This window comes from Gobio gobio, assembly GCF_949357685.1.
Source record: "Gobio gobio genome assembly, chromosome: 1".
Classification (NCBI taxonomy): Eukaryota; Metazoa; Chordata; class Actinopteri; order Cypriniformes; family Gobionidae; genus Gobio; species Gobio gobio.
In genome coordinates, this window is record NC_137097.1 from 13076308 (window position 1) to 13104172 (window position 27865).

The window sequence follows — 27865 nt, forward strand, 5'->3', positions numbered from 1 at the left end:
GTGAATCAAAGTATTTGATTCAATTGACTCTGAGATTCAAAAAGTTCAGTTTCTCCATCTCTACTCGCCAGAGACTGAACTCGTGTTTATGATGAACTGATTCACGATAGAGGAAGAGAAATTAGACTTTTTTGTTACTGGTGTGAATGCGTTTTAGTCACACAAAATTTCCTTCATTAAAGTTAAATAAAGCACTACAATGTTACAATTAATTATTTCACATTGCTTGTAAAAAAAAGTAAAACATTGAACGGTTTCTATCAATTTAAACAGATTAAATAAAAAATAAAAATAACAAACGCAGGAGTGCAGACTTAAGCCGCGTTTCCACCAAAATTACCCGGAACTATTTGTACCATTTCTACTTTTTCTCCCCCAATTCTGCTACTGTCTGCGTTTCCACCACGGTCTAAAGTACCGGGAAGATTAGGCAAATTAGTCCGGTGACGTGGGAATGCGCGCGACTGCTCCTCCCATTCACAGACGGACAGTAATCACTTTCGCGCGATACTGTCTGCAACAATAACAGAGGAAATGCAAGCAGTGCTGTTTTTGCTGGTTATGTATTGGTTTACTACAGAGGTAATTAACAAAACAGCAGAAAAGAGACGAGCACTGACACTAAAGCGTATTCTGAAAGCTCGTAAAGCTAGATTTAAAATTAGACAACGTATGTTATTATCAGCTATTACGGACATTGACCGTGAGATGGCTGAGACGAACGCTCGCCATCGGACAGAAAGAGCACGACTGGTAAGAAACTAATACATCAAAATAAACCAGAGTTGTGAATAATGTTATTTGGTGGGACAGCGTGGTTCCAACTTTCACCGAAGCACAGTGGATAAAGAATTTCCGGATGTCTAAGGATACTTTTCTGTATCTCTGTCGTCGCTTGCAACCTCAACTGGAGAGACATGATACAAACTACCGACAATTGCAATGGCAATTCAAAAAAGAATTGCCATTGCACTGTGGAAACTTGCAACCAACTCAGAGTACAGAAGCATCTCTCATTTATTTGGAGTTGGAATTGCTACTGTGTGTCACTGTACACGATTTCTGCTCATCTGTTGAGAAGGTACTCATGCAAGAAGTTATTCAGTTACCAAACACTGAAAAGCTGAAGGAAATGGCGACATATTTTGAGCGCAGATGGGGGTTGCCACAGTGCGTAGGTGCAATTGATGGGTCACACATCCCCATTCTTGGACCAGAGGAGCACTACACAGAGTACTTCAACCGAAAGGGCTGGCATTCGATCATCCTGCAGGCTGTTGTGGATGGAAGGGGTTTCTTTTGGAATATTTTTGTTGGAGCGCCAGGGAGCCTGCATGATGCCAGAGTGCTGCATTTGTCAGGCTTGTGGGACCTTGTGGACAGGGGTTTGTTACTACCAGATGTAACACAGAACATTTGTGGACATGATGTGGGGTACTATGTCCTTGGTGACGCAGCCTATCCTTTGAAGAGCTGGCTGATGAAACCTTTCACTGACAACGGACGACTGACACCCCAACAACTTGTGTACAATCAGAAAACAAGCAGAGCCAGGGTGGTGGTTGAGAATGCTTTTGGCAGACTGAAGGGCAGATGGAGGGCATTGCTAAAACGAAATGACTGCAGTACACCCAAGGTCAAGTCCCTGGTGATAGCATGTTGTGTTCTGCATAACCTCTGCGAAATGAATGGTGACGAGTTCAGAGAAGAATGGGTTACGAGTACTTTAAACCAGCCTGACGGAGCTCTGTCATCCACTGTAGAAGCTGAGGGTCTCGACGCATGTACAGGTCTAATGACGTTTTTGACTACAATGTAGTAAACTTCAGTGGCACAAGAATAGAGATGAGTGTTTTTTGTTTTGTTTGTTTTTTAATGGGAAAAATAACCTTTAGAGGCTGCAATGAACATTTTCTATGCTGTATACACCTGTTGTACATTGTTTAAAGTGTACCTTTTGATTTTAATAAAAAAAAGTTTACTGCTGCATCACGCTTTGGTTTTACATTATTCTGTTAACAGTCACCCCCCATTTGGGCAGAGAGAGCATGAATTACATGCTTTTAAAAATGATTGCTGCTAATGTGTCCTTGTGACAACACACATAACCAAGGTATCAGACTCAGAATTGTAGACTGACTGTTTATATGATAGAAATGTATAAAAATACATAAATATTACACATTTGTATATAAGGAAGCTAAAGCCAAGTTGTATTTTTTAGCATTGTTCTTTTTACAAGGCTTTGCCATAAATATAAAACGTCATAAGTGACTTATCAGGTTGTTAAACACATTACCAACACTGCTTATTTAAACGTACACTTTTACCTGGTTTGACCATTTTAATGCAAAATGGGATGATGGGCAATCCAGAATCTGAATGTGTTGTAATAGCTCAATTCCAAAACAAAAGATTTTCTATAAAAGGATAATGAGGTTTCAGTCATTCATGACAGATGTGTGAAAAGTTAATTGAATGAAAACAATAGACTGAATTAAGCGGTTGAAAGATTAGGTACTAGACTGCAATTATTTTATAGATAAGATGCTTATCACAATAACATCTCTTAGCATTAAAAAAAAAAATAATAATTACATGACTAGTATTACAATATGCTTCATTAAATGTATAATTTTAGAGATTTCTTCCTCAAGTTTGAAATGAAGCAGGACCACACTTATGGCTTCACTTAAGTTGTGGTTATAAGTTAATATACTACATTCACATAGTTATACATTTAAAAAATATAATATTTGGGTTTTCTAGATATGTTTATGTGCATATTCAGAAAGACTTGCGAGCAGCAGCCCTTTTATTTGCTTCCTACACTATATTAATATAATTAGAATGTGGTAACAAGCAGTATTTGTCTCTACATGTTGTTTACATCTTTACAATATAGCTTGTGTTGAAGGTTAACTTCTAACCGGCACTTCAAACTTTACCGTCAGTGCTAAAATTACCATGGAAATGAAAAGACACAGTGACATTTTACACATTTGACTTTATTTTAAACAGATTAGCTCTATAAATTATTAGAACAATAAAATGAAAATATAAAATGTGAAAACAACAATATATATATATATATATATATATATATATATATATATATATATATATATATATATATATATATATATATATATATATATATACATATATATATATATTAAAAAAAAGTGTATTTTCCAGTAACCTGTCCAAGAGCTGTGCAATATATGAAGTACAAGTGTGGTAGTGCAAATGCTTCATTCAAGCGGCTGGTCATTGTGGCTACTTCTTGAACGACTGGACAAACTGTCCAAGAACAGACAGAAACCCGGTCTGAAAGTCCCTCTGCTGCCGTCTGCTTTCTTCCGCTTCTGACTGGTGGAATGCCAGCTCTTGCCTCCTCATCTCTCCTCGGCCTGGCTCTCAAGTAACAGCTGCATATATTGGTCTCGCTGTTCTTGTCCATGCTGCAGGACGGTTAGCATCCTCCATGTCCCTCAGTGCATCAAGAAAGTCACAGTCCCTTTTCCTTTTCTCTAAGTAGAAAAATTGCACAGAAACACATGGAAATTAATACACAAGGCAACCATGAAACAATAGAAACCATCAATTAATTATTTAAAGTGTTTTTTCACCACAAACAATGAACAATTGTTTGCCCAGCTTGAACAATGCCCAGTGTGCAATTTTATCATGGGCAATTTAAGTTTACAATTAAAAACAACAAAACTACTCAAAACCATTAAGGATTACGAATCAGTTTTTAAATATATATCTACTATCTATATTTAATATTATCTACATAAAATGATAATGAGAATACGGCTGTAAAAGAACGTTGTGTTTCAGCGCGTTTGTTGAGGGAAGAATGCGCCCACGGTGTTACACCTTCATGACAAGCACAGTCAAGTTCGCTTGTGCATTCACAGCCTTTTGTGCCATTGTAAGTTGTAATATTATATTTATTATTCTGTGTATATAGTCTCATATAGGATGCGTTTGGTTGAGTTAACTAACGATGCAGTAAAGCACTTCATTGTACCGGTCTTTAGCTTCAGCGCGCGCATTTCAAACAGAAATGCACAGTATTAATAATTACTGGGACTGTCCTGCACATAACACTGTAATGAGAATATTTTTGTTATAAACGTTGTGAATTCTCTGGGTTTAGTTGTTGTGTTTCAGTGCGCTGTTGTGGGAAGCGTCCACAACGCATTCTGACCAGCACAGTCAAGTTTGCTTGTGTATTCGCGTCATTTTAAGCACATGTAAGTCATAATTAGGGATGCACCGAATCCAGGGTTCGGGTTCGGATTCGGCCGAATATTGGGCTTTTTGACTGGGTTCGGTTTCTGCCGAACCTCAGAATTTATTTCCACCGAACCCGAACCCTAGGCTTGCACTATGTGCGCCCCGCTGGTCGAACTTAATGACGCCGCTGTTGAAAGTGAAAATGGAACTCATGAACAGAAAATGTGGCATTATACTTTAAGTCAAAAGAAGGCGATTCAAGTTGAGCTACGCGTTCAATTTGCAATGCCGATTTGTCTCGTGATGACAAGGACCCTAAACAACAGCCGCTGTTAAAACATTTGCATCTGAAACATCCGAGAGAATACGAGTTGTGCATGAAGGAATCTACAGACAGCAGCCAAAAAGTATTTTATTTTACCGTGCAAACAGCCTATAGATCTATAGATCAGATAAAATATAAATAAAATTAACAAAATATATATACTTAAATAATTACCAAATTAAGATGACAAAACGAAAATACACTGAATCCGTTAGCTTTGAAGAACCGGAATTAGGTAAATAGGTAGATAATATACTATATATCTTTACGTATATAGCATACTATTCTCTTAAAACCATAATTTCGTTATTTTTATTAACCCAAATAATGATTCATCCGCTAGGTTGCACGTGAGGGGGAAAAAATAGGTTCCTTCCACTTAAGAGTTGAGCTCTTTTTATTTTAATAGGCTATATCTCTTTACATAAATACTATTTTCTACTTTAAAAAAAAAAATAACTTCGTTATTTTACTAACCCAGTGTTTTGTATGTGAATGCTGTTTCACGTGAATATAACCACAGGAGTGAAGCACAAAGCTTTGTTTAGCCTAGAAAGGAAATAATGGTCAGAGAGCTCTTTTTCATTCGGTTTTGCTATCTGGATATGGTCACTCGATTTTCCGTGAATTTTAACAATAGGCCTAGTCCATTTTATCCCAATGGACATGGACATCTCGTTTCTTTTCCCAACTCTTCACTCGCGTCGCACCCATTTCCAAGGGGATTATAAACGTTTCTTCCTTTCTTTTGCTTATAATTAAGTCTATTATAACTATTCACATCCTTTACTGTGGGAAAGTATAAAAAACACTGTAGGACGAATACCTTTTTACTTCAAATTTTATTTAACACAGTTTGTTCTTGTTATTAAACTTGTTAAGGCACGTCAAGTTTGGTTTATTTGAATAGCGCATTTCACACACACGCCGGTGATTTTAGTTTCGTTTTCTCTGGCAGTGAATAATCACATTGCCTAAATGTCTTGACCCTGTGGAAGATAAAATCCGCTCTTCAGACCTTCCTCAGAACAAGTGTTGCTTTGCAACATCAGTAGAACATATGAAGACGAAGATATTCGAGAAGGTGTAGGCTATATTCAGTGTCCCATTCCTCTCAAAGCGCAGAGCGGTAGGCTATATGACGCATCTTTGTGGGGAAATAGTATGAATCAAATATTTTTCTAACTAATATTTAATTTTCATATATTCTTGAGGTAACCATTATTTACTGAAAATCGTTTTTGTTTTATAGGCTGTGTTGTTTCACTGACGGAAGTGCTAAAATAAACACGCATACTTATGGATGTTTCAGCCTCAAATGATTTCAAAGTGTAGGCTATATAGGCTATCTGGCATAGACTACAGTATTTAAAATCGCATATGCATTAGTTACATTCTCAATTTAATTTACAGAGCAATTCCTGCTAAGTTTATAGTTTAACTAATACTATAGAAGTGGATTAGTGTGTGTCGCAGACTCGCAACAGGGGCGTGGCATCACGATGGTGGCGCTCCATCTTGATGTCGGCACAACCCTAGCGCGCGTCTACTGCTCTCCGTTGGGTTGTTCTTTGAAACGACAGAGGACGACTCGGGGTAATTTTTCTATAAACCATCATGAAATAGCGGCGAGAAGAACATACACGACAATGTTTCCTTTAGTAAACTTGACCAAAACTGGTCAATAGCACACTGCTGTGGACGTTGTTAACTTCATTAATGTGTTTACTGTGATAATGGACTGCGGACGGGAGTAGGATTCGGTATTCGGTTTCGGATTCGGCCGAATCTTAACCAGTGGATTCGGTATTCGGCCGAACCCCAAAAATCTGGATTCGGTGCATCCCTAGTCATAATATTACGTTTTTGTAGTATAAACATCTGATTAATGTCATATAGGATGCGTTTCGTTAAGTCAATAACCCGCAGTGCTTCACTGTACCGGTGGACATCTTCAGTTTCAACGCACGCTCTCAAACAGGGGAAGAGCATCCACAGGAGTTATAGGTCTTCACCAATGCGTGATTTTGTGCTAATATAAGTTGTAATATTATATTTATTTTGTATAAATATCTGATTGTTCTCATATATGATGGGTTTAGTTGTTAATTAACCTTCTAAACGCTTCAGTTCACGGTTGTTCGTTCATTCTCTCCAGCTTCAGCGCGCGCTCTCAAATAGCAACATTATTCCTAATAGACTACACTAATATTAAAGATGTTTACTATTACTGTAATATTAAACATATTTTATTCAAAAACACAGAAGCCTTATTTTTAATAACTAGCACTTTTATTGTTCTTGTATCATTTCCATCAACAATACGGTTTGATTAAAACCATTTCCTTATTGTCCGCACGGAGGCTATTTAATGCACGGCACTTGCATTCTGATTCTTTATTATGCAGCCTGAGTAATACTGTTCAATAACTTGTTTGCATTATTTAGGTATATTATTTTTATTTTTTTAGGCAATAGAATTTTTGGTAACATTTACTAATAAGATTGCATTTGCATTAAAGGGATAGTTCACCCAAAAACGAAAATGTGATGTTTTTCTGCTTACCCCTAAGGCATCCAAGATGTAGGTGTCTTCGTTTCTTCAGTAGAACACAAATGAAGATTTTTAACTCCAACCGTTGCTGTGTGTCACTCATATAATGCTTGTCAATGGGGTCTAATTCTATTAGAGTAAAAAAAACATGGACAGACAACTTCAAATTAAACCCCGCGGCTCGTGACAACACATTGATGTCTTAAGACACGAAACGATCGGTTTCTGAGAGAAACCCAACGGTATTTATGCAAATATATCACCTCATATCAGACGAACGCTTGAGCTCTGCAGACTGCCATCACTTCCTGTGAGTGAGGTCAAAATTCCGGCCGGGTCATAGATATATATACATAGAATCATCATTAGTGCCTGCGTGGATCATGGCGTGGATCGCTCGAATGAGGAATCTACGTATACAATGGCTTGCTGAAAACAGAGCTGTTTTTGACTAGGTAAAATGAGTGTTTTCTTACAATACTAATGAGAATTTTTAATTAAAGTATACTACAAACTTTTCATTTAGACACTAAAGAATCATATTAACTTGTAAAAAAAAATGCATTATATGACCCCTTTAAGGGTCAAGATCAAATTCTCTGCATCTCCTGTGCTGCATCAAGCCATCCCATAATATCCGTCATCACTTAAATTAATGCACGGCTCAGATTAACTGTACAACATGTGTGTAAACCTCCAATAAAATTATAAAGTAATTATTCCATCACAAATAAATCGCTCAATCAAGTGGCTGTCTATAGTATTATACACAACATTATAATATTACATACATTCTCATATACATCTACAATATAAAATTTGTATATTTTATTATTTAAAATTATTATTATTGCCCCTGGTTCAGTAATGAACTCTAGTAATAAAGTAGCAGTGGCTGGGACAGATTTTAGATGCAATCTAATCCTGTTTACATGAAATAAACTGCTCATGAGCAGGTTTAAGCTCACGGACCTGTTGCTATGACAGCAAGTCCAGGATGAGCGTCGAAGAACCAAACAATCCAAGATCATGCCAAATCGTCAACAATCAAATCCGGATAACTGAGTTAGCGATGAAGAACGGACCCCAGATTTGCGATTACACACATTTCCCTCAGCAAATCCTACACTTCAAAATAAAAGCCCCATTAGACAACTTGGATAGCTATATAGCAATATTTTGAAAGATAATATTTAAAGAGCTCTACAAATGAATGCTTACTAGTAACTATTTCAAATAGAGTGCTCTGTTATTGCATTTTTACTAGTAACAATTGAATTGTAGAGCTCTGTAATTAAAAATGAATGGAAGTCAATGGAGACATATGAATAGTAAAAATGTATTTGTAGAGCTCTCTAATTGGAATTACTAGTAAAAATGCAATTACGACGAGTAAAGCTGGAACAATTTAAGCTAAAACGGCTTGCCATATAAACAAGGAATGTCACTTGTTTATGAATAAGCATTTTTTAAACCCAAATATCAAAGAGCAACATTCTACATTCCGAGGCTAACATTCTATGACATCACAGTGTGCTTGACTCGATCTACACTTCGAGTGAACATCAGTGCTATTGCTTCAGTGTGAACAAGCTCATGAGAGAACTGCCAGCGAGAACGAAGGATTTCATAGAGAACAGCAATATTTGTCTAGAGAAGATGTCTCAAGCTACTTTAATGTCAAGCTTTATCTTACATTCCGCAGGTTCCGAGCTTACATTCTGAGCTTTGCCTGTATAAAAGACTTTCACACGATCAGCAGCCAAACACTGGACATCTGCTTTCACCATGAACACTAGAGCATTGTCTCCTACTGTAGCAGCTATGGAGAACAGCTCAACAGGTGAATATAGCTCAGATTCATATTTTCACACATAAGGTTTTTAAACACAGGAAATATATATATATATATATATATATATATATATATATATATATATATATATATATATATATATATATATATATATATATATATATATATATATATATATATATATATATATATAACTCATTTTAAGGCTCATTCACAAAAAGGCACTCATTCACAAAAAGTGAAAAATATTGAAATATTGATCAATTTTGAGGTTTTAACAAAAATGAGTTCATTAAGCCCTCGTCTAGAGACCCCAATGCTCCAAATAGCAATTCAATAAGAGTAGATTTTTTTTAATAGAGAATGTGAAATTAAGAAAATCTCATTTTTAAAAATGTGCTCATTTTGCCAGCACGGGTCACATTTATCTTTTAATTTAATTAGATGTCCATTCTATGAAGTTACTTTTGCTGTGGCATTCGTGTTGAATGTCAAATGTTTAATTAATTAAAGTAAATGTAGTAACTAGAAATCCTTTTATATTATTATTTTAGAAACACAATCGAAAAGCAAAAAGAGTCGCCTTTCTCAATTCTTCAGAGACTCGTGGCTGGCTATAAAAAGTCGAGGGAAAGAAGAAGTCCCTTTACAGCCACCGTCTGACACAGATCCAGCTGATCCACAGCTGGGCCCGTCCCACCTCAGGTCAGCGGCTCAACAGGATAAAACTGATCCAAAGCCGGGCCCGTCCAGCATCAAGCCCACAAACTGTGACGCAAATCCAGCTGAAGGTGGGTCTACTGTCATTTTATTCCTGTTCTTTTGTGTCTTGAGATCTAGCCTCAGTATTTGATTTATAATATCTGGAGACAAATTCTAACTGTTCTGTTTCTGTTTTGGGGTTTTTAGAAAAGCAAACAAAAATTAAGAAGAAAGACAGCAGTACATTCTTCGGAAAAATGTGTCGGACTGTAAAAAGTGCAGCAGTGCAACTCATAAAGCGCAAGAAGACGGCTCCACTTCATCCACAGCCCCACACGGATTCAGCCGATCCTCAGCCGGGTCCATCTGTACCTGAGCCACCGGCTTCACAGGATACGCCTGATCTTCAGCTGGATCCATCCTTCTTTGAGCCACCGGCTTCACAGGATACGACTGATCTTCAGCTGGATCCATCCTTCTTTGAGCCACCGGCTTTGCTGGATCTGACTGATCTTCTTCCAGCTCCTTTAGCATTTCCAGAATCTCCAGGTGCCGATTCAGAGCGAAGCGAAGATCCAAGAACCGTCTCTTTCCCGGGACCATCTACCCGTGAGTATTTCACCTCTTGTCCAGTTCTAGTCTAGTTTTTCTTAGTAAGCCTGTGTATTTAAACTCATGCCTTATGTCTAATCCTTCATCCGGCATTCCCAATATAATGTGTCATGTTAATGAATCCATTATTTTCCTGAAAGAAATATGATTGTAAAGATTATCCTGCATATTTAGACTCCAGGTCTATGAATCTCATATATTAACATGTTTGCATTTTTGCAGTTCCATTTTCCGAACTTTATGAAGTGGAAGAGGATATTGGACAAGGATACTTTGGCACTGTGCGCAAAGGCATCCGTAAATCTGATGGCCAGCAGGTACAATCACTCTTGCTGTGTTCATCAACTGAACCGTATAGATCAGTGCTTTCATCAAGTGCACTTAATAACTTCTTTTTCTTTTACAGGTCGCCATCAAATTCGTCACTAAGCGTGAAACAGGACGGTATTCAGACCGCTATATCGATGTTGTAAGTTGCACATAATGCATATATTTAATATATCTTAAATTATAAGTCAGCTAATGGTTTGTTGACCTCTTTTCTCCAGCCTGGGGTTTCTGAGCCACTGTTTGCAGAAGTGGCTCTGAACCTGCTGCTGAATCGGCCTCCTCTAAGCCCCTACATCCTGCACATGCTGGACTGGTTTGAAGAGGAAGATCGGTTCATCCTCATCCTGGAGTATTCACAACCCTGCAGAGACTTGTTCAGATTCGTCTTGAGAGAAACGCTGAGTGAATCGCAGGCACGTACTCTGATGTACCAAGCGGTGCTCGGAGCCAAGCACTGTCTTGACAGAGGCGTCTTCCACCGTGACATCAAGTTAGACAACTTTGTGGTCAACACAGAGACAAACCAAGTCCAACTGATAGACTTTGGCTGCGGAGAAATCGTCAAAAGTGTCTATAAGGGTCAATTTATAGGTGAGTTGGCCTTTTGTGTTACTATAGCCCTAATGAGATGTGATTTGTGGAAATGGATATTTGCTTAACTTGAATATCTCTTTTTAATGAACAGGATTTGCCTGCCCACCTGAATACTTTGCGGACTTTGAATATGAGGCGGAGCCGACAACAGTCTGGTCTCTGGGCATTATGATGTACAGAACGGTGTGCAGATGTCAGCCCTTAAGAAATGAACATGGCCGTGTGAGTTTTGACTCCAGAGTATCCGCAGGTGAGAGAACTTACCAAAAACACATTGAGTATCAGCACAATCCTGTACATAACACATGCTACATATTTCAGAACCGATACATGACAACGTTAGTTTCTGGACATTCAGTTCATACGTGAATAACCAGCGCTCTTGTGAAACCTTACAGAATTCCAGGATTTGATCTCACGGTGTCTGGCTCATGAACCAGCCGAGAGAGCGACTATGGAGGAGATCCTACAGCATGACTGGTTTCAGCTGAACAAATGTCCGGAGTAACTCAGGAGTCAGGTAGTATGACTTGAGAGGTAAGGCAGACGATGACAGAAATCACTTTTGTGAAAGTCAAATCAGTGCTGTCATGAGCTTTTCCTCACATTTATCCCTTCTTCAGATGCTTCAAATTGGCTGTGGTGAGGAAAAACAGCTCAAATCATTCAGCAGAGAGTCAGGGCCCTTCAGCTTAATTTAAGGGCCCTGGCACACACGGCCGTCGTTGAGTGTTAGTCAGCTTAGTATTTGCGGCATGATCCGCATCATCTGCACTAATCGAACCTCGTCTGGTGTTTTTTGGCCGATTGAGCAGGTTGAATCGACAGGGCATAGTCAGCTTTCATCACCGCTAGTTCTTGGTTTATAACGGAGAATTATGCACTGAATTTGAAAGCTTCTTACTGGATATCCCAGCTCTTTGATCGAGACCAGTCCGCGTTTAAACCTGTTCTGAGGTCGCGCTCCGCTGCCTATTAATGTCCGAGCTGATAAATGGTCTGCGCTGTGCAGCTTAAACAAGTAGTGTTGTTTCATTTCACGTCCGTCTTGTGCAACAGAAATAGCAGTGCTTATTATTTGAGCAATAGCATCACTGCGACCTCTAGCTAAATTTAGTCACACAGCAGGTCGCAAAAGGTCTTATCCCGCTCAGACACAGATATTGCGCTCGTCAATCATGTGATATTGATTAACTATATCATGATATAAATGTGAGACAAAGACTCTCTGTGACGGCACATTGACACAATATCCTCAACAAATACGTCTCTGGCGTGAATTTCAATCAAACTGGACAAATATTCGATCTAATATGACCTCTGACCTGTAAAGTTGCCAGAATAATAATAATACACTGCTTGTTAATTGACCAGAGGAGAACTGGCACCCTGACGGAGCCTGGTTTCTCCCAAGGTTTTTTTCTCCATTCTGTCATTGATGGAGTTTTGGTTCCTTGCCACGGTCGCCTTTGGCTTGCTCAGTTGGGGACACTAAATATTCAACTATATTACTGACATCTCAGTAATATGACATAATTGAGTGGAAATAAATATGTTGGCCTTATGTGGCAGCAATGCGTCACCATAGCAGGTGACCTGTAAATGCAAAAAAAACATTTCAAAAACAAAACCGTTTCCATTGCAGTTTTGCGAAAATTGCCTTTTTCGGAATGCCTGAAAACCCACCTCATGTGAGCGTAAAAACTTTTTTGTGATATATGGGAGTTTTCGCGAAATTGACGCGCTTCCATTGGGCGTATTTACATTTCACAACTTCAATTTGCGCAATTTGAAGAGTAATGGAAACGCGGCTAGTGTTTTCTCCAGAGCGGCTGTACAGCCGAATCAAGTTCTGTTGCATCATTTTCCTGTTAGCACTTTGAAGCTGCTTTGAAACAATCTGCATTCAACACAGTCGTGTGATTTGGGAACATTACAGGTTCTGTGGTGAATCAGCTGAAAACAGCCGCGAGCATGTAAATACACGACAAGGTAAATTGGAAAACGCCAATACACACACTCTAGCACATCCACAATTTACCTTGCAACTACTAACAGTGAAGAGCGTTTGGAAGAAATTTATTTATTAAAAATGTTGCTATTATTATTTAGGCTACATTAAATATTGCAAAATATAAATCACTTTTATAATTATCATTAAATAAATAAATCATAAAATTTTTACTTTGAGTAACTTGTCGGTTATTTATACCTTTTTTGGCTGACACACACACACACACACACACACACACACACACACACACACACACACACACACACACACACACACACACACACACACACACACACACACACACACACACACAGGCATTTAAATATGGTTCATTAAAAGAATCGACTCATGACAATGATTTATTCATGAAAATCAGACATTGCTATTGAGTCTTGGGGCAGGTCTCGATTTCTTCACTTTAAAATAACAAGGATGGTGTTTTTTCAGAAATGTAGTGGAGTAAGGCATATTTATTGCATTGTCATTTAGTTCTCCTGTAAATGCACCCAACGTTATGGCTTATGAACCGCCCGGCACATGACCGACCTTCAACACTGAACAGTGGTGGAGCCAGAGGGGTGTCCAGGGCATCTGAGTGGCCACACTGGGTGCCACCCCAAAATTTAGATCGCTACTTTCATTTCACCTTCTACTGAAAGAAGCATTTATTTTGACGTGCGGCACATTATTCATGCATTAACACTGAATTAACCCTAGTGAAAAAAAGTATGCTAAGTATACTTGCAGCAAGACTAATTATCAGTATACTTGAAGTGTGTTAATGACTAGCTAACTTGAACCCCCGGTTTCACAGACAATGCTTAAGCTAATCCTAGACTAAAATGCATGTTTGAGCTGTTTTAACTGAAAGAATCTTGCACTGACAAATCTTAAAATATGTCAGTGGCATTGTTTTGTCTCAAGATGCACACCAGCAATGTTTTTTTCTTGGGCACGTTTATAAAAGTTACTTAAATGTCCTAATTGAACTAAGGCCTAATCCTGGCTTAGTCTAAGCCCTGTCTGTGAAACCGGGCCGAAGTGTGCTATTTTGAAACAACTAATTTTGTACCAAGTATATTTTAGTTTTAAATAAGTGCTAAATTGGAACAACTTTAAGTATACTTTGTATGCTTTAAGTATAGTGACTAATTACATGCTTGATTAGTGATGTTAAATGTGCTTTATTTGTACTATAAGTATACTTTGTGTTATAAGTATACTTTATTTGTATTATAAGTATATCTTATTTGTGTTATAAGTATACTTTATTTGTGTTATAAGTTCATTACAAATTAATTACCAGTGTCTTCAGAACACACAAGCGATATACTTGTCACAAATGCTACAATTCTGAGCGTTACTCCCTTGTGTTACCCGTATCACTATTATTGGCACCCCTAGAATTGTTTATGAGTAGATTATCTCTGAATTATATTCCCATTAATATATATATTTTTAGCACACCAGGGTGACTAGGAACATGAAATTGTCCAGCCATGACCCCCTGTTTCAAAAGAGTATAAATATGAGGAAACACAAAGGCCAAATTCCCTTAATCATTCATCACAATGAGTAAAACCACAGAATATAGTTCTGATGTGCAGCAAAAGATTGTTGAGCTTCACAAAAGAGAAAGTGGCTGTAAGAAAATAGCTAAAGTATTGAAAATCCCCATTTCCACCATCAGGACAATAATTAAGAAGTTCCAATCAACTAAAGATGTTGTGATTCTGCCTGGAATAGGACGTGTGACAGATGGAGAATTGCAGAGATTAGTTGAGTCTTGGGGTCAGAACGCATTTAAAAAAAAAAAAAATCAAACAACCCCTATATCACCACATGTTGTTTGGGAGAGATTAAAGAAAAATTGCTCATCCAAAAACAAATGTCATCATTTTCAGTTGTCAGACACGACTGGAAATTAAAACGTGACCTGGTTCTTGTGTCAGATGAAACTATAAAAAGAGCTTTTTAGCAGCAAACACACCAGAGGGGTTTGGTGTAAACAGGGATAAAAAGTACCCCATGCCCACAGTTAAAAATACAGCTGGATCTTTAATGTTGTGGGCCTATGTTTTTGCTGGAGGTCCTGGACATCTTGTTCAGATACATGGTTTCATGGATTTTAGCAAATACCAACAGATAAAAAATCTAAACCTGATGGCCTTTGCTAGAAATCTTATAATGGGCCGTAGCTGAATCTTCCCTCAGGACAACGATCCAAAACAAACATCAAAATCAACACAAAAATGTGTCACTAAGCACAAAATGAAGCTTCTGCCATAGTCATCCCTGTTCTCTGACATGAACCCTATAGAAGATGAGTCGGTGAACTGAAGAGAAGAAGCACCAACATGGAGCTGGGAATATGAAGGATCTGGAGAGATTATGAATGGAGGAATGGGCTCTGAAATCTCTTGTCAGGTGTTCTCCAAACTCATCAGGCATTATAGGAGAAGACTCAGAGCTGTTATCTTGGGAAAAGGAGGTTACAAAAAGTATTTAATAAAAGGGTGCCAATAATTATGGCTGACGTGTTCTGGAGAAAAGCATTTATTTCGTAATGTGATTTACCCCCCACTTCCAATTCTTTTACTTCAAGGAAAGGTAAGATTTTTGCAAAAACATTTTTATGATAGATCAAAAGGATAAACAATGCTGATTTTTTTTTTTTTTTTTACAGCCATCTTTGGTCATATTTACCAGGGGTGCCAACACTTTTGGCCATGACTGTATCTATTGTGTGTTTTGAGGCCTTCATTTTAAAACAATTTTTTTTAGTTTTTTTTCAAAAACCATGCATAAACACATACATGTTGCTTAAATATTATGGTAGCCCAGTTTGTGTTGAATACAATATAATTACACTTTTGCCATTAATGTTTTTATAAGCAACTGAAAAAAGCACAAATGTCAGAGCATGTCAAAACTTCTCAAGGGCCCTGTTACAAGTAGACAGGAGGCAGACACAGATGTTAACAGGTATGGTAGTTTATTTGACCACAGTAGAGCATGGGAAGTGGAGCAGGTAAGTAAACCGGTTGATGGTAGATAGGATGGTGATATGAGAGAGAGAGTTACTGTCTTTTGTCTTGAAGGTGGAATGACGTTGGAGCCTGGAGGTTTCTGGAGACTGGAGATCGCGGAAGGAAGGAAGGAAGGAAGGAAGGAAGGAAGGAAGGAAGGAAGGAAGGAAGGAAGGAAGGAAGGAAGGAAGGAAGGAAGGAAGGAAGGAAGGAAGGAAGGAAGGAAGGAAGGAAGGAAGGAAGGAAGGAAGGAAGGAAGGAAGGAAGGAAGGAGACACGCTGGAGACAGGTAGTATCGATAGTAGAGTCCTTGAGGTAAGCATAGGTAGACGTATATGCGAACGACCCTTATAGTGCTGGTGATGAGTGCCATGATGAGGTGCAGGTGATAGTGATCAGTACTCTGGGGATGGAGTGCGCTGTGATTGGTGGAGGGTGGAACCTGACATGTCTGTGACAGGCCCCAAAACAGCTCAGACTCCTAGGGGTTAATAGATAATAAGGAATAATATAAATAAAGACTGACTTTTTGTATCTTGTGCAAAGACTTGGGCACATATTTTGAACCTTTATTTTGTTCCACCCCCTACACTGCAATGTGAGCAAATCTGTGCGTCCTGTCAATCAAAACAAACTAATTTCACACATACACTTGACAACAAAGTTTCACTTTTTTTTGGTTGGTAAATGTTACTTGAAAATTTAAATATTTGGAAAATAGTTAATTGAGGGCCACAACCCATCCAACATGTCCATGTGGGCCCCACGTGGGTTTTATCTGGGCTATATGGGCGTCATCTGGGCATGGGCTCAGAGTGGGCACTTTGATGGGCTGAATGTGGGCCCCATCTTGGATAAAGTTGTGGGGCCCAGTTAGGTTGCCTATTATTGTTTATTTGAGGGTCCCATGTGGGCCACATTTGGGCTATATTTAGAATTGTAAAGTTTTATTGTTTGCAGTTGGTTTTGTTTTTTAATACTATTATGGGTAACAGCCTAACCCTATTTTATATATATATATATATATATATATATATATATATATATATATATATATATATATACACACACACACATATATATATATATATATATATATATATATATATATATATATATATATATATTCACGCACTTCATTAAAATATTTTTTTTTAATAATCTAAAATCTAAAATCACTTGCCTAGTGCAGTCATTGCGTCATTCGATCGACGTCGTGCCTTCCCGCGCCTTCTCATTTGAAAAAAACCCCCACAACGGTTGCCGTCGGCAAGCCAGCCGCAGCCACTTCATAACGTCCTACTACACTCGAAACCGTCAAGGTAAGATATGCATATTTAATTTGATCTTGAACCATTTTTAATGTTGTGAGATGTCACACTCACACAACTTTATTGGAAGAAGTGCTTGAAATGGGCTGGTATGCACGCAGTAGATCTTTTAATCGGTAACGTTACGTACCCTCACTTTTTCTTGTGTACCAGCACTTCTCATATGTTGCCGATACTCTCAGCGGCCACACCGAGACATAGACGCAGACTATTAATCAATACATCGTGCATTCTGAGCTTTTTATAAACTGTACGAACTGAATGGATTAATGGTCTGCGCAAAATGACTGTGACTGAAGCCCAATAGTTTAATTGTGTGTGAGTGGCATGCGAATGACCGTGGGCGCGTTCACCAGCAAAATGACTGTGACTGAAGCCCAATAGCCACCAGCACGCTCCAAAACTGTTTAGACTAGCACAAGCCATTCCTATGATGACGCTGGTGATAAAATATGAAACCCATTTGAATTATATTCAGAATAAACACTACGGAGAAAGTCGAACATAATCTAAAACAGCCACTGAAATGACTTATGAAAACATAACCCTGCAAGCTTTTTAAATTCATGAAGACCACATTTATCAGAATTTATCACACTCTATTGTATTTACTGTTGATTTTTTTTTAAAGAATTTATAATCAGGGTTCCCGCGGGGTCTTAAAAAGTCTTAAAATGTCTAAAATTAAATTTTTTAAATTTAAGGCCTTAAAACGTCTTAAAAACGGCCAGATTTTCACCCAAGGTCTTAAATTTAATTTAGTTAGGTCTTAAAAAAAGTGTTATCCTCGTTCATTTCCAGAAACGCTGGCTGCAGAAAGTTATTAACGTTACACTGTAGCAAAAAAGTATCGAATCGCGAAAGCGGAGCTCAAAGCGGAGCTCTAGAGTCTTTGCTGCGCCGCCCTCAGAGCGTTCGTTCGGGGTGTTGTAGTTCTTTCTGGAGGTGTTGGTACACGTACTCGGTGATAAAACTACAAATCCCGTGATAAATGCAATTACCTGCCCGCAAAATACGTCTACATTTAATAACATTGTATTTTTCTGGACAGAATGAGGCAGACATGCATTGTTTTATATTATTCTAAACAGTGATAAAGTCTGCACTCAATCAGCACTGCATACCTTATAATTATGACAATAGTGAAGAATTGAAGAACTCAAATACACCATAGCTTGATGCAGTCGTGTTTATTGTCTTCGTTTCATCAGTCAAAGCTTATCCTAATTAAAGCTAATTCAGTTTATCCTACATCGCTAGCTTCACATTAGGGCTAAGGATTACTTCTCAGAGGGAAATGTGGAGTTTCTGCTCGAGGGCGCCCTCTGGCTTCCAGTATGAATGAAAGTTTGGGTAACAAATATGAAAAATAATACTTCTCTCTAAATAAATTTATATGACAACCCATGTTTTTCTCCAATGTACAGTTTTTCCCCCACAGTGGATGCATAAGAGGCTCATATTTCATATTAAATACATAGACTTTAAGAAATTTATATCACAGATAAAAAGCACAGAATTGTTTTATTTTTTTATTTTATTTTTTACAATAAATCTTTAGACCTTTCTAATGATTTTTAGTCATAGGCTGTCTGCATATTAACAGGTAACCCAGCAGGTTTTTTTTGTAAAATAAGTTTTCTGTAAAATATAAATGTTATTTTATTAGTATTATTATTATATTGTTATATTTATTCTTAAATACTCTATTTTAAATTTTTTAATAATTAAAATGTTATTGTAATAGTAGTATTTCTAATTTTGTTAAATATTTGTATTTATTGAATATTATAATCATTATTATTAGTCTCGTTAATATATAAACATTAATATATAAAATGTTATATGCATACACTTTTCAATTGTAAAAAAAATAATAAACAAATTAAAAAATATGTGCATTTTAACCAGAATAATCGCAATTAGATATCTTCCCCAAATCGTGCATCCCTAGTTTATCCTATCTCCCTAGTGCATCCCCTGTTCAATCTCTATTAGGCTATTGATATGCTGTTTTGTAATCTATTCTATTTGAGGGCAAGTTTGTTTTAGCCTATTTTCATTTTGGGCCTAAGGTTTTGGGCATTTGGCACGTTGTTGGCTGTGGAGGGTTACTAATGTCATTGCTTTATTGCTTTTTTTTATTATTTCTTTGATTTAAATAATTTTGGTAATGCGTCGTATAGGTCTTAAATTTCAATCTTTATGGTCTTAAAATGTCTTAAAAAGGTCTTACATTTGACTTTCTGAAACCTGCAAGTACCCTGAACCCAGTCAGCAGTTCAACTGAGGGGTGGGTGTGGCAACAGTAGCGTGCTGAACTGTCAGATAATGTTCGTTTGGCTGCCTGGGGCTCGAGGATATAGAGCGACCAACTTTTTTTATGAGCAAGCATTGATTATGCGTGACACGGTCTCAATTTGCGGGATGCATGAATTGGGCTTCAAACGCTTCAAACTAAAAACTAAAATTTGATAAAAAAATACACAACACAATTTCTGAAGGGAAAAAATGTATTGAAATGGATCCTTTAGATGAGATGTTAAACTGAGGTCCTGACTCTCTGTGGTCATTAAAAATCCCAGGATGTCCTTCGGTAAAAGAGTAGGGGTGTAACCCCAGCATCCTGGCCAAATCGGCCCATTGGCCTCTGTCCATCATGGCCTCCTAATCATCCCCATTTACCAATTAGCTTTATCACTCGGTCTCCACTCCACCATAAGCTGGTGTGTGGTGGGCGTTCTGGCTCAATATGGCTGCCGTCTCATCATCCAGGTGGTGCTGCACATTGGTGGTGGTAGAGGAGTTTCCCCCCCTTCTATGTAAAGCGCTTTGAGTACTCCGAAAAACAATTATTATTATTATTAAAATCACTGATTGTTAAATCATTGATGATTCAAATGTAATTTAACCATTAAAATAAAATCCAGAATTTAAAAAAAAGGAATTGGAGGGGGGAAACGTTTATTATGACCCTAAACATGTAATAATAATAAAAACTATTTTTAAATAGTTTTTCCTGATTTAAATTAATTACACAAGGTTTTTTTTTAACTGTATTCAAATTTATGCAAATGAGAAGCGATTTTTGCGAGCGACAACCAATAGGAGTGAAGTCAGTGGAGTGCACGTGATCCGTCGTGTCAAGATGGAGGAGAAGTTGATTTTAGCTGTTAGCAATTTCCCTTTTCTTTACGATATGTCTCTGTGTACATACAGAGACACATTAAAAAAAAAAAAACGTTTATAGGCAACCCGTAGTGGGAACGCCCACTAGCGACATAGATCTCTGGCGCTGGCGGCATGCAGCGATAAAATCGCTGGCGGTGTGAACGTGGCTTAAGAGTTAGAGATTTTGAACTCCGTAACCCCTGAACCAGGTACTAGCAGCTAACACATCCGCAAGATAAGACCTAAAGGAATTATAGAGAGTTGCACTATCAACTATCTCTAGATTTTCCTTTTGTATTGTTTTTGCCTATGGATTAATTTAAACTCTTCTGAAATGTTTTAGAATTACTTAGCATACCTAACAAAGTTCACTTGTATAACATGTATAGCATCTATGACCTTTCTGTATGTTTATTTACATTATATTTCATTATCATATTATAACTCTGTTATGTATTACTCTTATAAGATTCTCGAAAGTTCTTCCCTCTATAACTCCTCATTTGCTCACTCACCGCCTGACATCATCACTCTTAAAAAGCTTTTGGGAATTCAGGGCAGAAATTCTGACATGAAGATGCTGAGCAGTTGCAGGGCGAGCAGTTGCAGACTGCCTGAACATAAGCCTCGCAAAGGATTGTGTAATTAGGGACAGCTGTGACCCAGAGCTCTGTATGCTTCCTTCATCTGACTTAATTAATCATTAAACAGTTAAACTATATTTTGTTTCTGCTCTCCTCATTCAACAAACACGCGGACTTGAGGAAATTGATGCCGAGTCTAACAGTACCTAAAATTAAAAGGTTTAATATACAGGTCTGTGGCTCTTTTTTTTTTTTTATTAATTAACCATTTGTAAAATTATGTTCACTGTTCATTTTTTATAAATAAAGGATTTGTCTTAAATCTATATTCATTGAGTCGAATCGAGAATTGAAATCCGTAATCAAATCGAAATTGAATAGAACAAAATCGAAACATCTGAATCCCAGCCCTAATGCACACACACATTTCTTGGCTTAAATCAAAACACCACTCAACTACCACAGCAACCATGTAATCCCACCCAGATTTCGGTTCAGAGGGAGAGCAAAAGAGCTGAGGTCATAATGACTCTTGTGCATTCTCCACATTAGCAAACAAAAAGTAGGTTTAATTCTCTCTGGTATATTTCACAGGTTTGTGATGGCGACGGTGCTGCAACCATCCAAGAGGACCTCATTTAATTTGTTCTCAACATCCCTGTGGTCAGCAAAGCCAGGGATGGAGGTCTCGAGAAGCAGGCTGGATGAGCCATTGAGGGAGCAGAGGTCCTTTTTGGTATTCCCAATGTAGCACATGCTTGCATCTACCTAATGGGCCTTATTTATGCCTTGGAACTAAGCTATCCAAAGAAACTGAAATACACCTTCAAGGTTTTTCAGAAAATGTTCCTGGAGCTGGAGGACATTAAAAAAATCTTTCAAAGTCCACGATCTCACAGTCAGCCTACTGGCCTAAAAGCCATACAGACATTGTTGAAAGTAGAGGGTTAGGTCCCTCTGTTCAAGTTTTACAGTTCAATTTCTCAGGTTCTTTCAATGCACTTTCTTGAGTTGCACTATTACTATGTCTTATGGGGACCATGTTTGTGAGTCTGCTAATGTTTAAGGTGCATTTGATAGAAAGATGACTTAAGAAGTGACTGAGAAGCAATTGAATAGAAAATATAACCGTCAGTACATTTTACTTTATGACATAAAACCGTTCTCTCATAAGTGAATCCTCATGTGGTGCTTAAAGGTGACTCTATATCTGAAACTCTCTCCACAGAGATCACAAATGAACGGCTTCTCTTCAGTGTGAACTCTCATGTGGGAATCAAGACTTCCTTTATGGTTGAAATCTTTTCCAAACTGTTGGCAGGTGTACAGCTTCTCTCCAGTGTGGATTCTCATGTGCATGTTAAGGCTTACTTTTTTGTTGAAACTCTTTCCACACTGTTGGCAGGGGAAAGTCTTCTCTCCAGTGTGAATTCTCATGTGACGATAAAGACTTCCTTTTTGGTTGAAATCTTTTCCACACTGTTGGCAGGTGTAAGGCTTCTCTCCAGTGTGAATTCTCATGTGTATGCTAAGAGTTTCTTTTCGGTTGAAACTCTTTCCACACTGTTGGCAGGTGAAAGTCTTCTCTCCAGTGTGAACGCTCATGTGTCTGTTAAGGTTTACTTTTAGAGTGAAACTTTTTCCACATTGTTTGCAGGTGAACGGCTTCTCTCCAGTGTAAATCCTTATGTGTTCTCGCAAGTGTACTTTTTGATTGAAAGTCTTTCTACCCTGAAGGTGGGTGAAATAACTTATAGTTTCTTTCTTTTCAGCTTTTTCTCGGCTTTTTTTAAAAGTCTTTTCAGTCTGTGGGCAACTAACATATTTTTCTTCAGTTATGAAATCATGATAACTCTCACATTGATCCTTTCCTTCCATTTCCATTAGCACTTCACACTCCTCTTTCAACAGCATCAGGTCTAAGTCAAAAAAGACAAAAGTTAACCTAATAGCACAACACAACAGGCATAAAACATTTAAATAGAGGTCCCTAGAGGTCCCGGCATGACCAAATAACTTTTTTCATTTCAGTGCAAAAGAGACTCAAAATACTCCATTGATTTTAGTCATACAAGTGTTAAGCCCCGGTTATACTCGCACCTGGCTCCGCAGCGCGAGCTCCGCTAACTGCACGCGCTCCTCCCCCAAACGGACGAGGCGTTTATAGTCGACGCGCGCGCCATTGTAGTATTCTGTGAAATGACAGGGGGCGACTTGGAGTAATTGTTCTTAAATCCGTCGAAAGCAGGAGCGAAGTAGAAGTTTACCGGAACAGGTGAACATGGCGTCCCGCAAGCCGTTCGTGGAACATAAACGAACCCACATGAGCCCCGTAACTTTACAAGAGATACTGGCCGTCACACTACGTGTTCTTGCGTCTGGCAGTAACCAAAAATTTGTTGCCTCCAGTTACAAGTTGGGCTCGACCACAGTTTCGTTGATCGTAGTATAAGTACATTCCCCCAAATTTTGCAGATGGTCTTTATACTATATATATATACTCTATTTTAACTATATTAGTTCACAGTGCATTAACTGAAGATGACAACTAATTTCTGATTTTGTTTGTACATTCTGAAATTAACACTAAACAAGCACAATAAATGCTGTAGAACGTGTCTTGTAAACTAATGTACTAAATGAAGCCTCTTTGTACAGTTAGTTTTTATAAAACATGCCTTATTTTATCAAAAGGTTCTATTTCAGTTAGTGTAGGCTCATTTTGAAAATGTAAGCAGTTACTTAAGACAAGTGCAAACTGGGTGCTTAATGCAAATGTATTCTAAAGTCCTATTCACAAAAGGAATGGATGGTTGGACGGATGGATGCCCATTAGGGATGGGCGATATGGACTTAAAAATTTATCCCGATATTTTCTAGTATTTATTGCGATAACGATATCAATGACGATAAATGTAGTATCATTCCCCATGTTTTTGGATACAAGTGAGAGCTGCATGCATTCTTGAGAGACTCAGAAAAACAAACAATGATCTACAGTAAAACGTACATGTCATCAAATAGGCTCCTATAATACATAAAAAAAATAAAATTAAAAAAAAAAATATATATAATTAATTATTATTATTTTTTATGTAAAATTCCACACCAGCCTTTTCAGAAATGGAAAAGTTGCAGATATAATTGTCTTCTGTAAAAGTGCAGGTAATGTTTAAATAGTGCAACTGTGCTAAAAAACATCATAATAATAATATATAATAATATATTAATAATTCAAATCAATGACAAGTTTTACATGTAAACTGATTCTGTATTTATTCATACACTCATGGTGCAAACAGTGGTAAAAATAGCAGAAACAGCAAAAGTAATTATCCCAAAAATGTCTTCAGATTACAAGAAAGTTGAAAATAATGATTTAATGATAGAACTTCAGTAATTTGAGTTGATAAGATAATACCACGAATTCTTCAACTAATAAAAATAAACTGCACTTAGGAATAATGAGCTTCTGGGTTCATGAATATTAATCACGTTGTCAGCGCTCATTCTAACTGATTTGCTGAAATCAAAACAGGCACCTTAATAGGTGCGCGCCAGCCAATGAGATTCCCGTTTGTGCATTTTGTTTCTTCCTGTTCACGAAAGGCTGAATAATTCCAAATAAACGCCATTATTTTTCAGGAAAATACAACAAAGGATATTGTTTACATGTAGCACGTCAATTCTGTGTGGTATAAGACTCTCTCGCTCTCTCTTTGAGTGTGTGTGAAACACTGAGCGCTCTCAGTCGCGCGCCTCACACTAGTGTTTAATGTGCGTCAAATACACTGCACATTCTTTGAGATGAACTGAAATAGTATACTTTACCGATCGATTGAGACAGAGCGAATCTCTTAAGCGCTCAGTCCAAGTGCTCATCGAGTGAAAATACATCTGAATGTACAGGTTCAGATTACCCAGGTGCCCCTCGTTTAACTATGAACTCTTCCGCAGCTTTCGCTGTACTCGCTCTGCACGTGAGATGCGGATTCAGTGCCGTCCCATCACGCGCTGCGCGTAGGACACCGAGTGCTGCGGGGGCACCACAAGAAAATTCTCTCTCCAACCCCCGTTCAGCTATACAAAGTGATGAACGCAGCCACCGCGGCCATCATAAAGTAATAACGCTTTAAGCATCAAGAGACGGCCAGCGGTGGCACGGTGCGGATGGGTCGCGCTATCAACTAGGCTTTATCGTTATTATCGCGGGAAGACAAATTCTTATCGTGGGGAGAATTTTTACCGGTATATCGCAAACGATAAGATATCGCCCATCCCTAATGCCCATCAATGCAAACTTTCCATGAATTCTGTGCCATCTGGCTGTCGCGATGATCCCTCATGGAAGGGTCATAAATGTGCCGGTATTGACGCACCAGCTCGGACAAAGTCGCCTCAAAATCGTTCATCTTTGGATGCGGAGGTGCGCGCGGAGTTATTAAAAATGCGCTGCGCACCACCAGGCGAAATGGGGTCTTGCGGAGCCAACGCGTGAGACCGCCCCCTCAGAGTTGACGTAATTTTTGCCGCGCGCACCCTTGCGCTCTTGCGGCCGCGGGCGAGTATAAACAAGGCTTTTTAAAATACAAAAGTTAACCTAATAGCACAACACAACAGGCATAAAAACATTTATACATGTAAAACATTAACCCATAGAGGTCCGGCATGACCAACTCACTTTTTTCATTTCAGTGTGAAAGAGACTCAAAATACTCCATTGATTTTAGTCATACAGGCAAGTGTTACACAGTATTATAATCTGTTACATTTCTACGTCTATTTTTGAGCACTCAAAAACAGAGTTTTTACTTGCTCCTTAACTAGAGCCTGCCCTGGGTCACCACTGTGGGTATAACCCCATTGAATCTGGATGTGTGAGACCCTTTTCTATTGTTAGCAGGATCCATTGATATATTATTTTTATTGATTATATATTTGGCAGTGGTTTACACACTACCAGAAATTCTACTGAGGGTACCAGTCTCTCGAGACTGGCCTCTGGTTCCTACCGCACCGGTAGAAAACAACCTAACAGACTGCTCTGGGACTTTCTGCAGAGGATCGCTGGAAACTGCTGTGCTCCGAATCATACAAGGTAGCAGAGTAGCCAGAACGAACCCACCCCTGAGTGCAACAAGGGGAAGTGGGGGGCGTATAATGAGGTGTTAACTCTGCCCTCAGACACCAGTGGCGTCGGGACTTCTTCGCCAAAGCATTCCTAGAGATAATGACAATCCTCCAATATCAGAGAAGTCTTTCTGCGGGGAAGCGACGTTGTTTTGGTTTCACTTTGTGCAAGGAGCTTGTAGGCGGCCGGGGCTGCTCCCGCCCAGCAGCCCCAGAGAGAGGGAGTTGAATACATTTTTGGAACGCCGCCGTCTGTTTCAATTCCTCCTGAAACCTGTCGATGACTGATGTAACTGTATTGCCGAACAGGCCAGGAGGTGTCCAAAATAACCCTTTTATCCTTCTCATTTACTCCTGACAGATCTTATATGGTAGTCACATAGCCTCATAGAGTCACATAGAGTTATCATGAAAAAAGCCCGGAAATTTCTGTTTTGACAATATGGGACCAATTTGGGTTTTGTGGTCTTTGATCAGCCAAAGAGAACCCCCATCACACCCATCCTGATCTCACCCCACTGCCTCCCAGTTACAGTCAGAAATAAATGTAAGGTTTAGCCGCTGGCTTTCAGGACTGCCACTGGAACGCCATCTCCAGACCTCAACTCACTCCTAAAAGTATATGTTCCCTCCCACCAGCTGTGGCCACTGAATGAGCGATGCCTCGGCTCTGTGACCTCTGTTGGACAAAAAGTTCTACTAAATGAATAAATATAAATGCTAGAGGTCGACTGGTCATCGGTTTTGCCAATTAATCGGCACTGATAGCTGATTGGTGGAACAATCGGCTAAATGCACACCGATAGTTTTTCCGGGTTACGTCTGTTGCTGGAGCGGCAGAGACGGGTGCGCTGTATTAGAGGGCTGCATTGGGATTGAGTCCCGCCGGGTCCCACGGGACCCAACGCAAATCTCGCGGGAGCGGGCGGTTTGAATTTTGCTGCGGGCGGGAATGGGCGGCTAAAAAAAACACAGCGGGAATCGGCGGGATAGGGAGGTTGCCTAACGTCATGATGGAGAAGATGTCAATAGATGATGTAGAAAAGAACCTCAAACAAGGTATTTACAGCACAAAAGCTAAGCAAGGAAAGTCTGACATTTGGAGAAGTTTCTCAATTGTTTTGGTAGGCAAAATCATGCGGTATAACGTTATATGTATCCACATATTGCGCAGCTGGCAAATACATAGCTACTTGATCATACCTCACCAAAAACGCTCAGCACTCCCTGCAGGTCAAGTTGACTGTTTGGTGTTTTTGACAAACAATACATAGAAGTTTAGTGAGTAGAAATGGATTGTTTCTAAATGTCCGTTTGCTATTTTGTGTTCACATTACGTTCTGTTGAAGCATGTTTTCTCAGGTTGCCTTTCAGTCGGTCACGTTCGACGTACGTCTGACCGACGAATTGGGATCTGTTTTTTGT

General features: G+C 38.7%; 1 protein-coding gene across 1 annotated transcript in view; it reads left to right on the plus strand.

Annotated features, from left to right (window-relative positions):
• Positions 1-1087: 1087 nt before the first annotated feature.
• Positions 1088-27865, plus strand: part of LOC307117103 (uncharacterized protein) — a gene marked incomplete at both ends in the record, with an annotated part of 204966 nt that continues 178188 nt past the window's right edge. The window contains 9 exon segments of the mRNA XM_079801815.1: positions 1088-1790; positions 9498-9734; positions 9853-10254; positions 10480-10574; positions 10664-10726; positions 10806-11178; positions 11273-11431; positions 11580-11666; positions 11669-11701. Coding sequence (XP_079657941.1) covers positions 1088-1790; positions 9498-9734; positions 9853-10254; positions 10480-10574; positions 10664-10726; positions 10806-11178; positions 11273-11431; positions 11580-11666; positions 11669-11701 — 2152 coding nt within the window.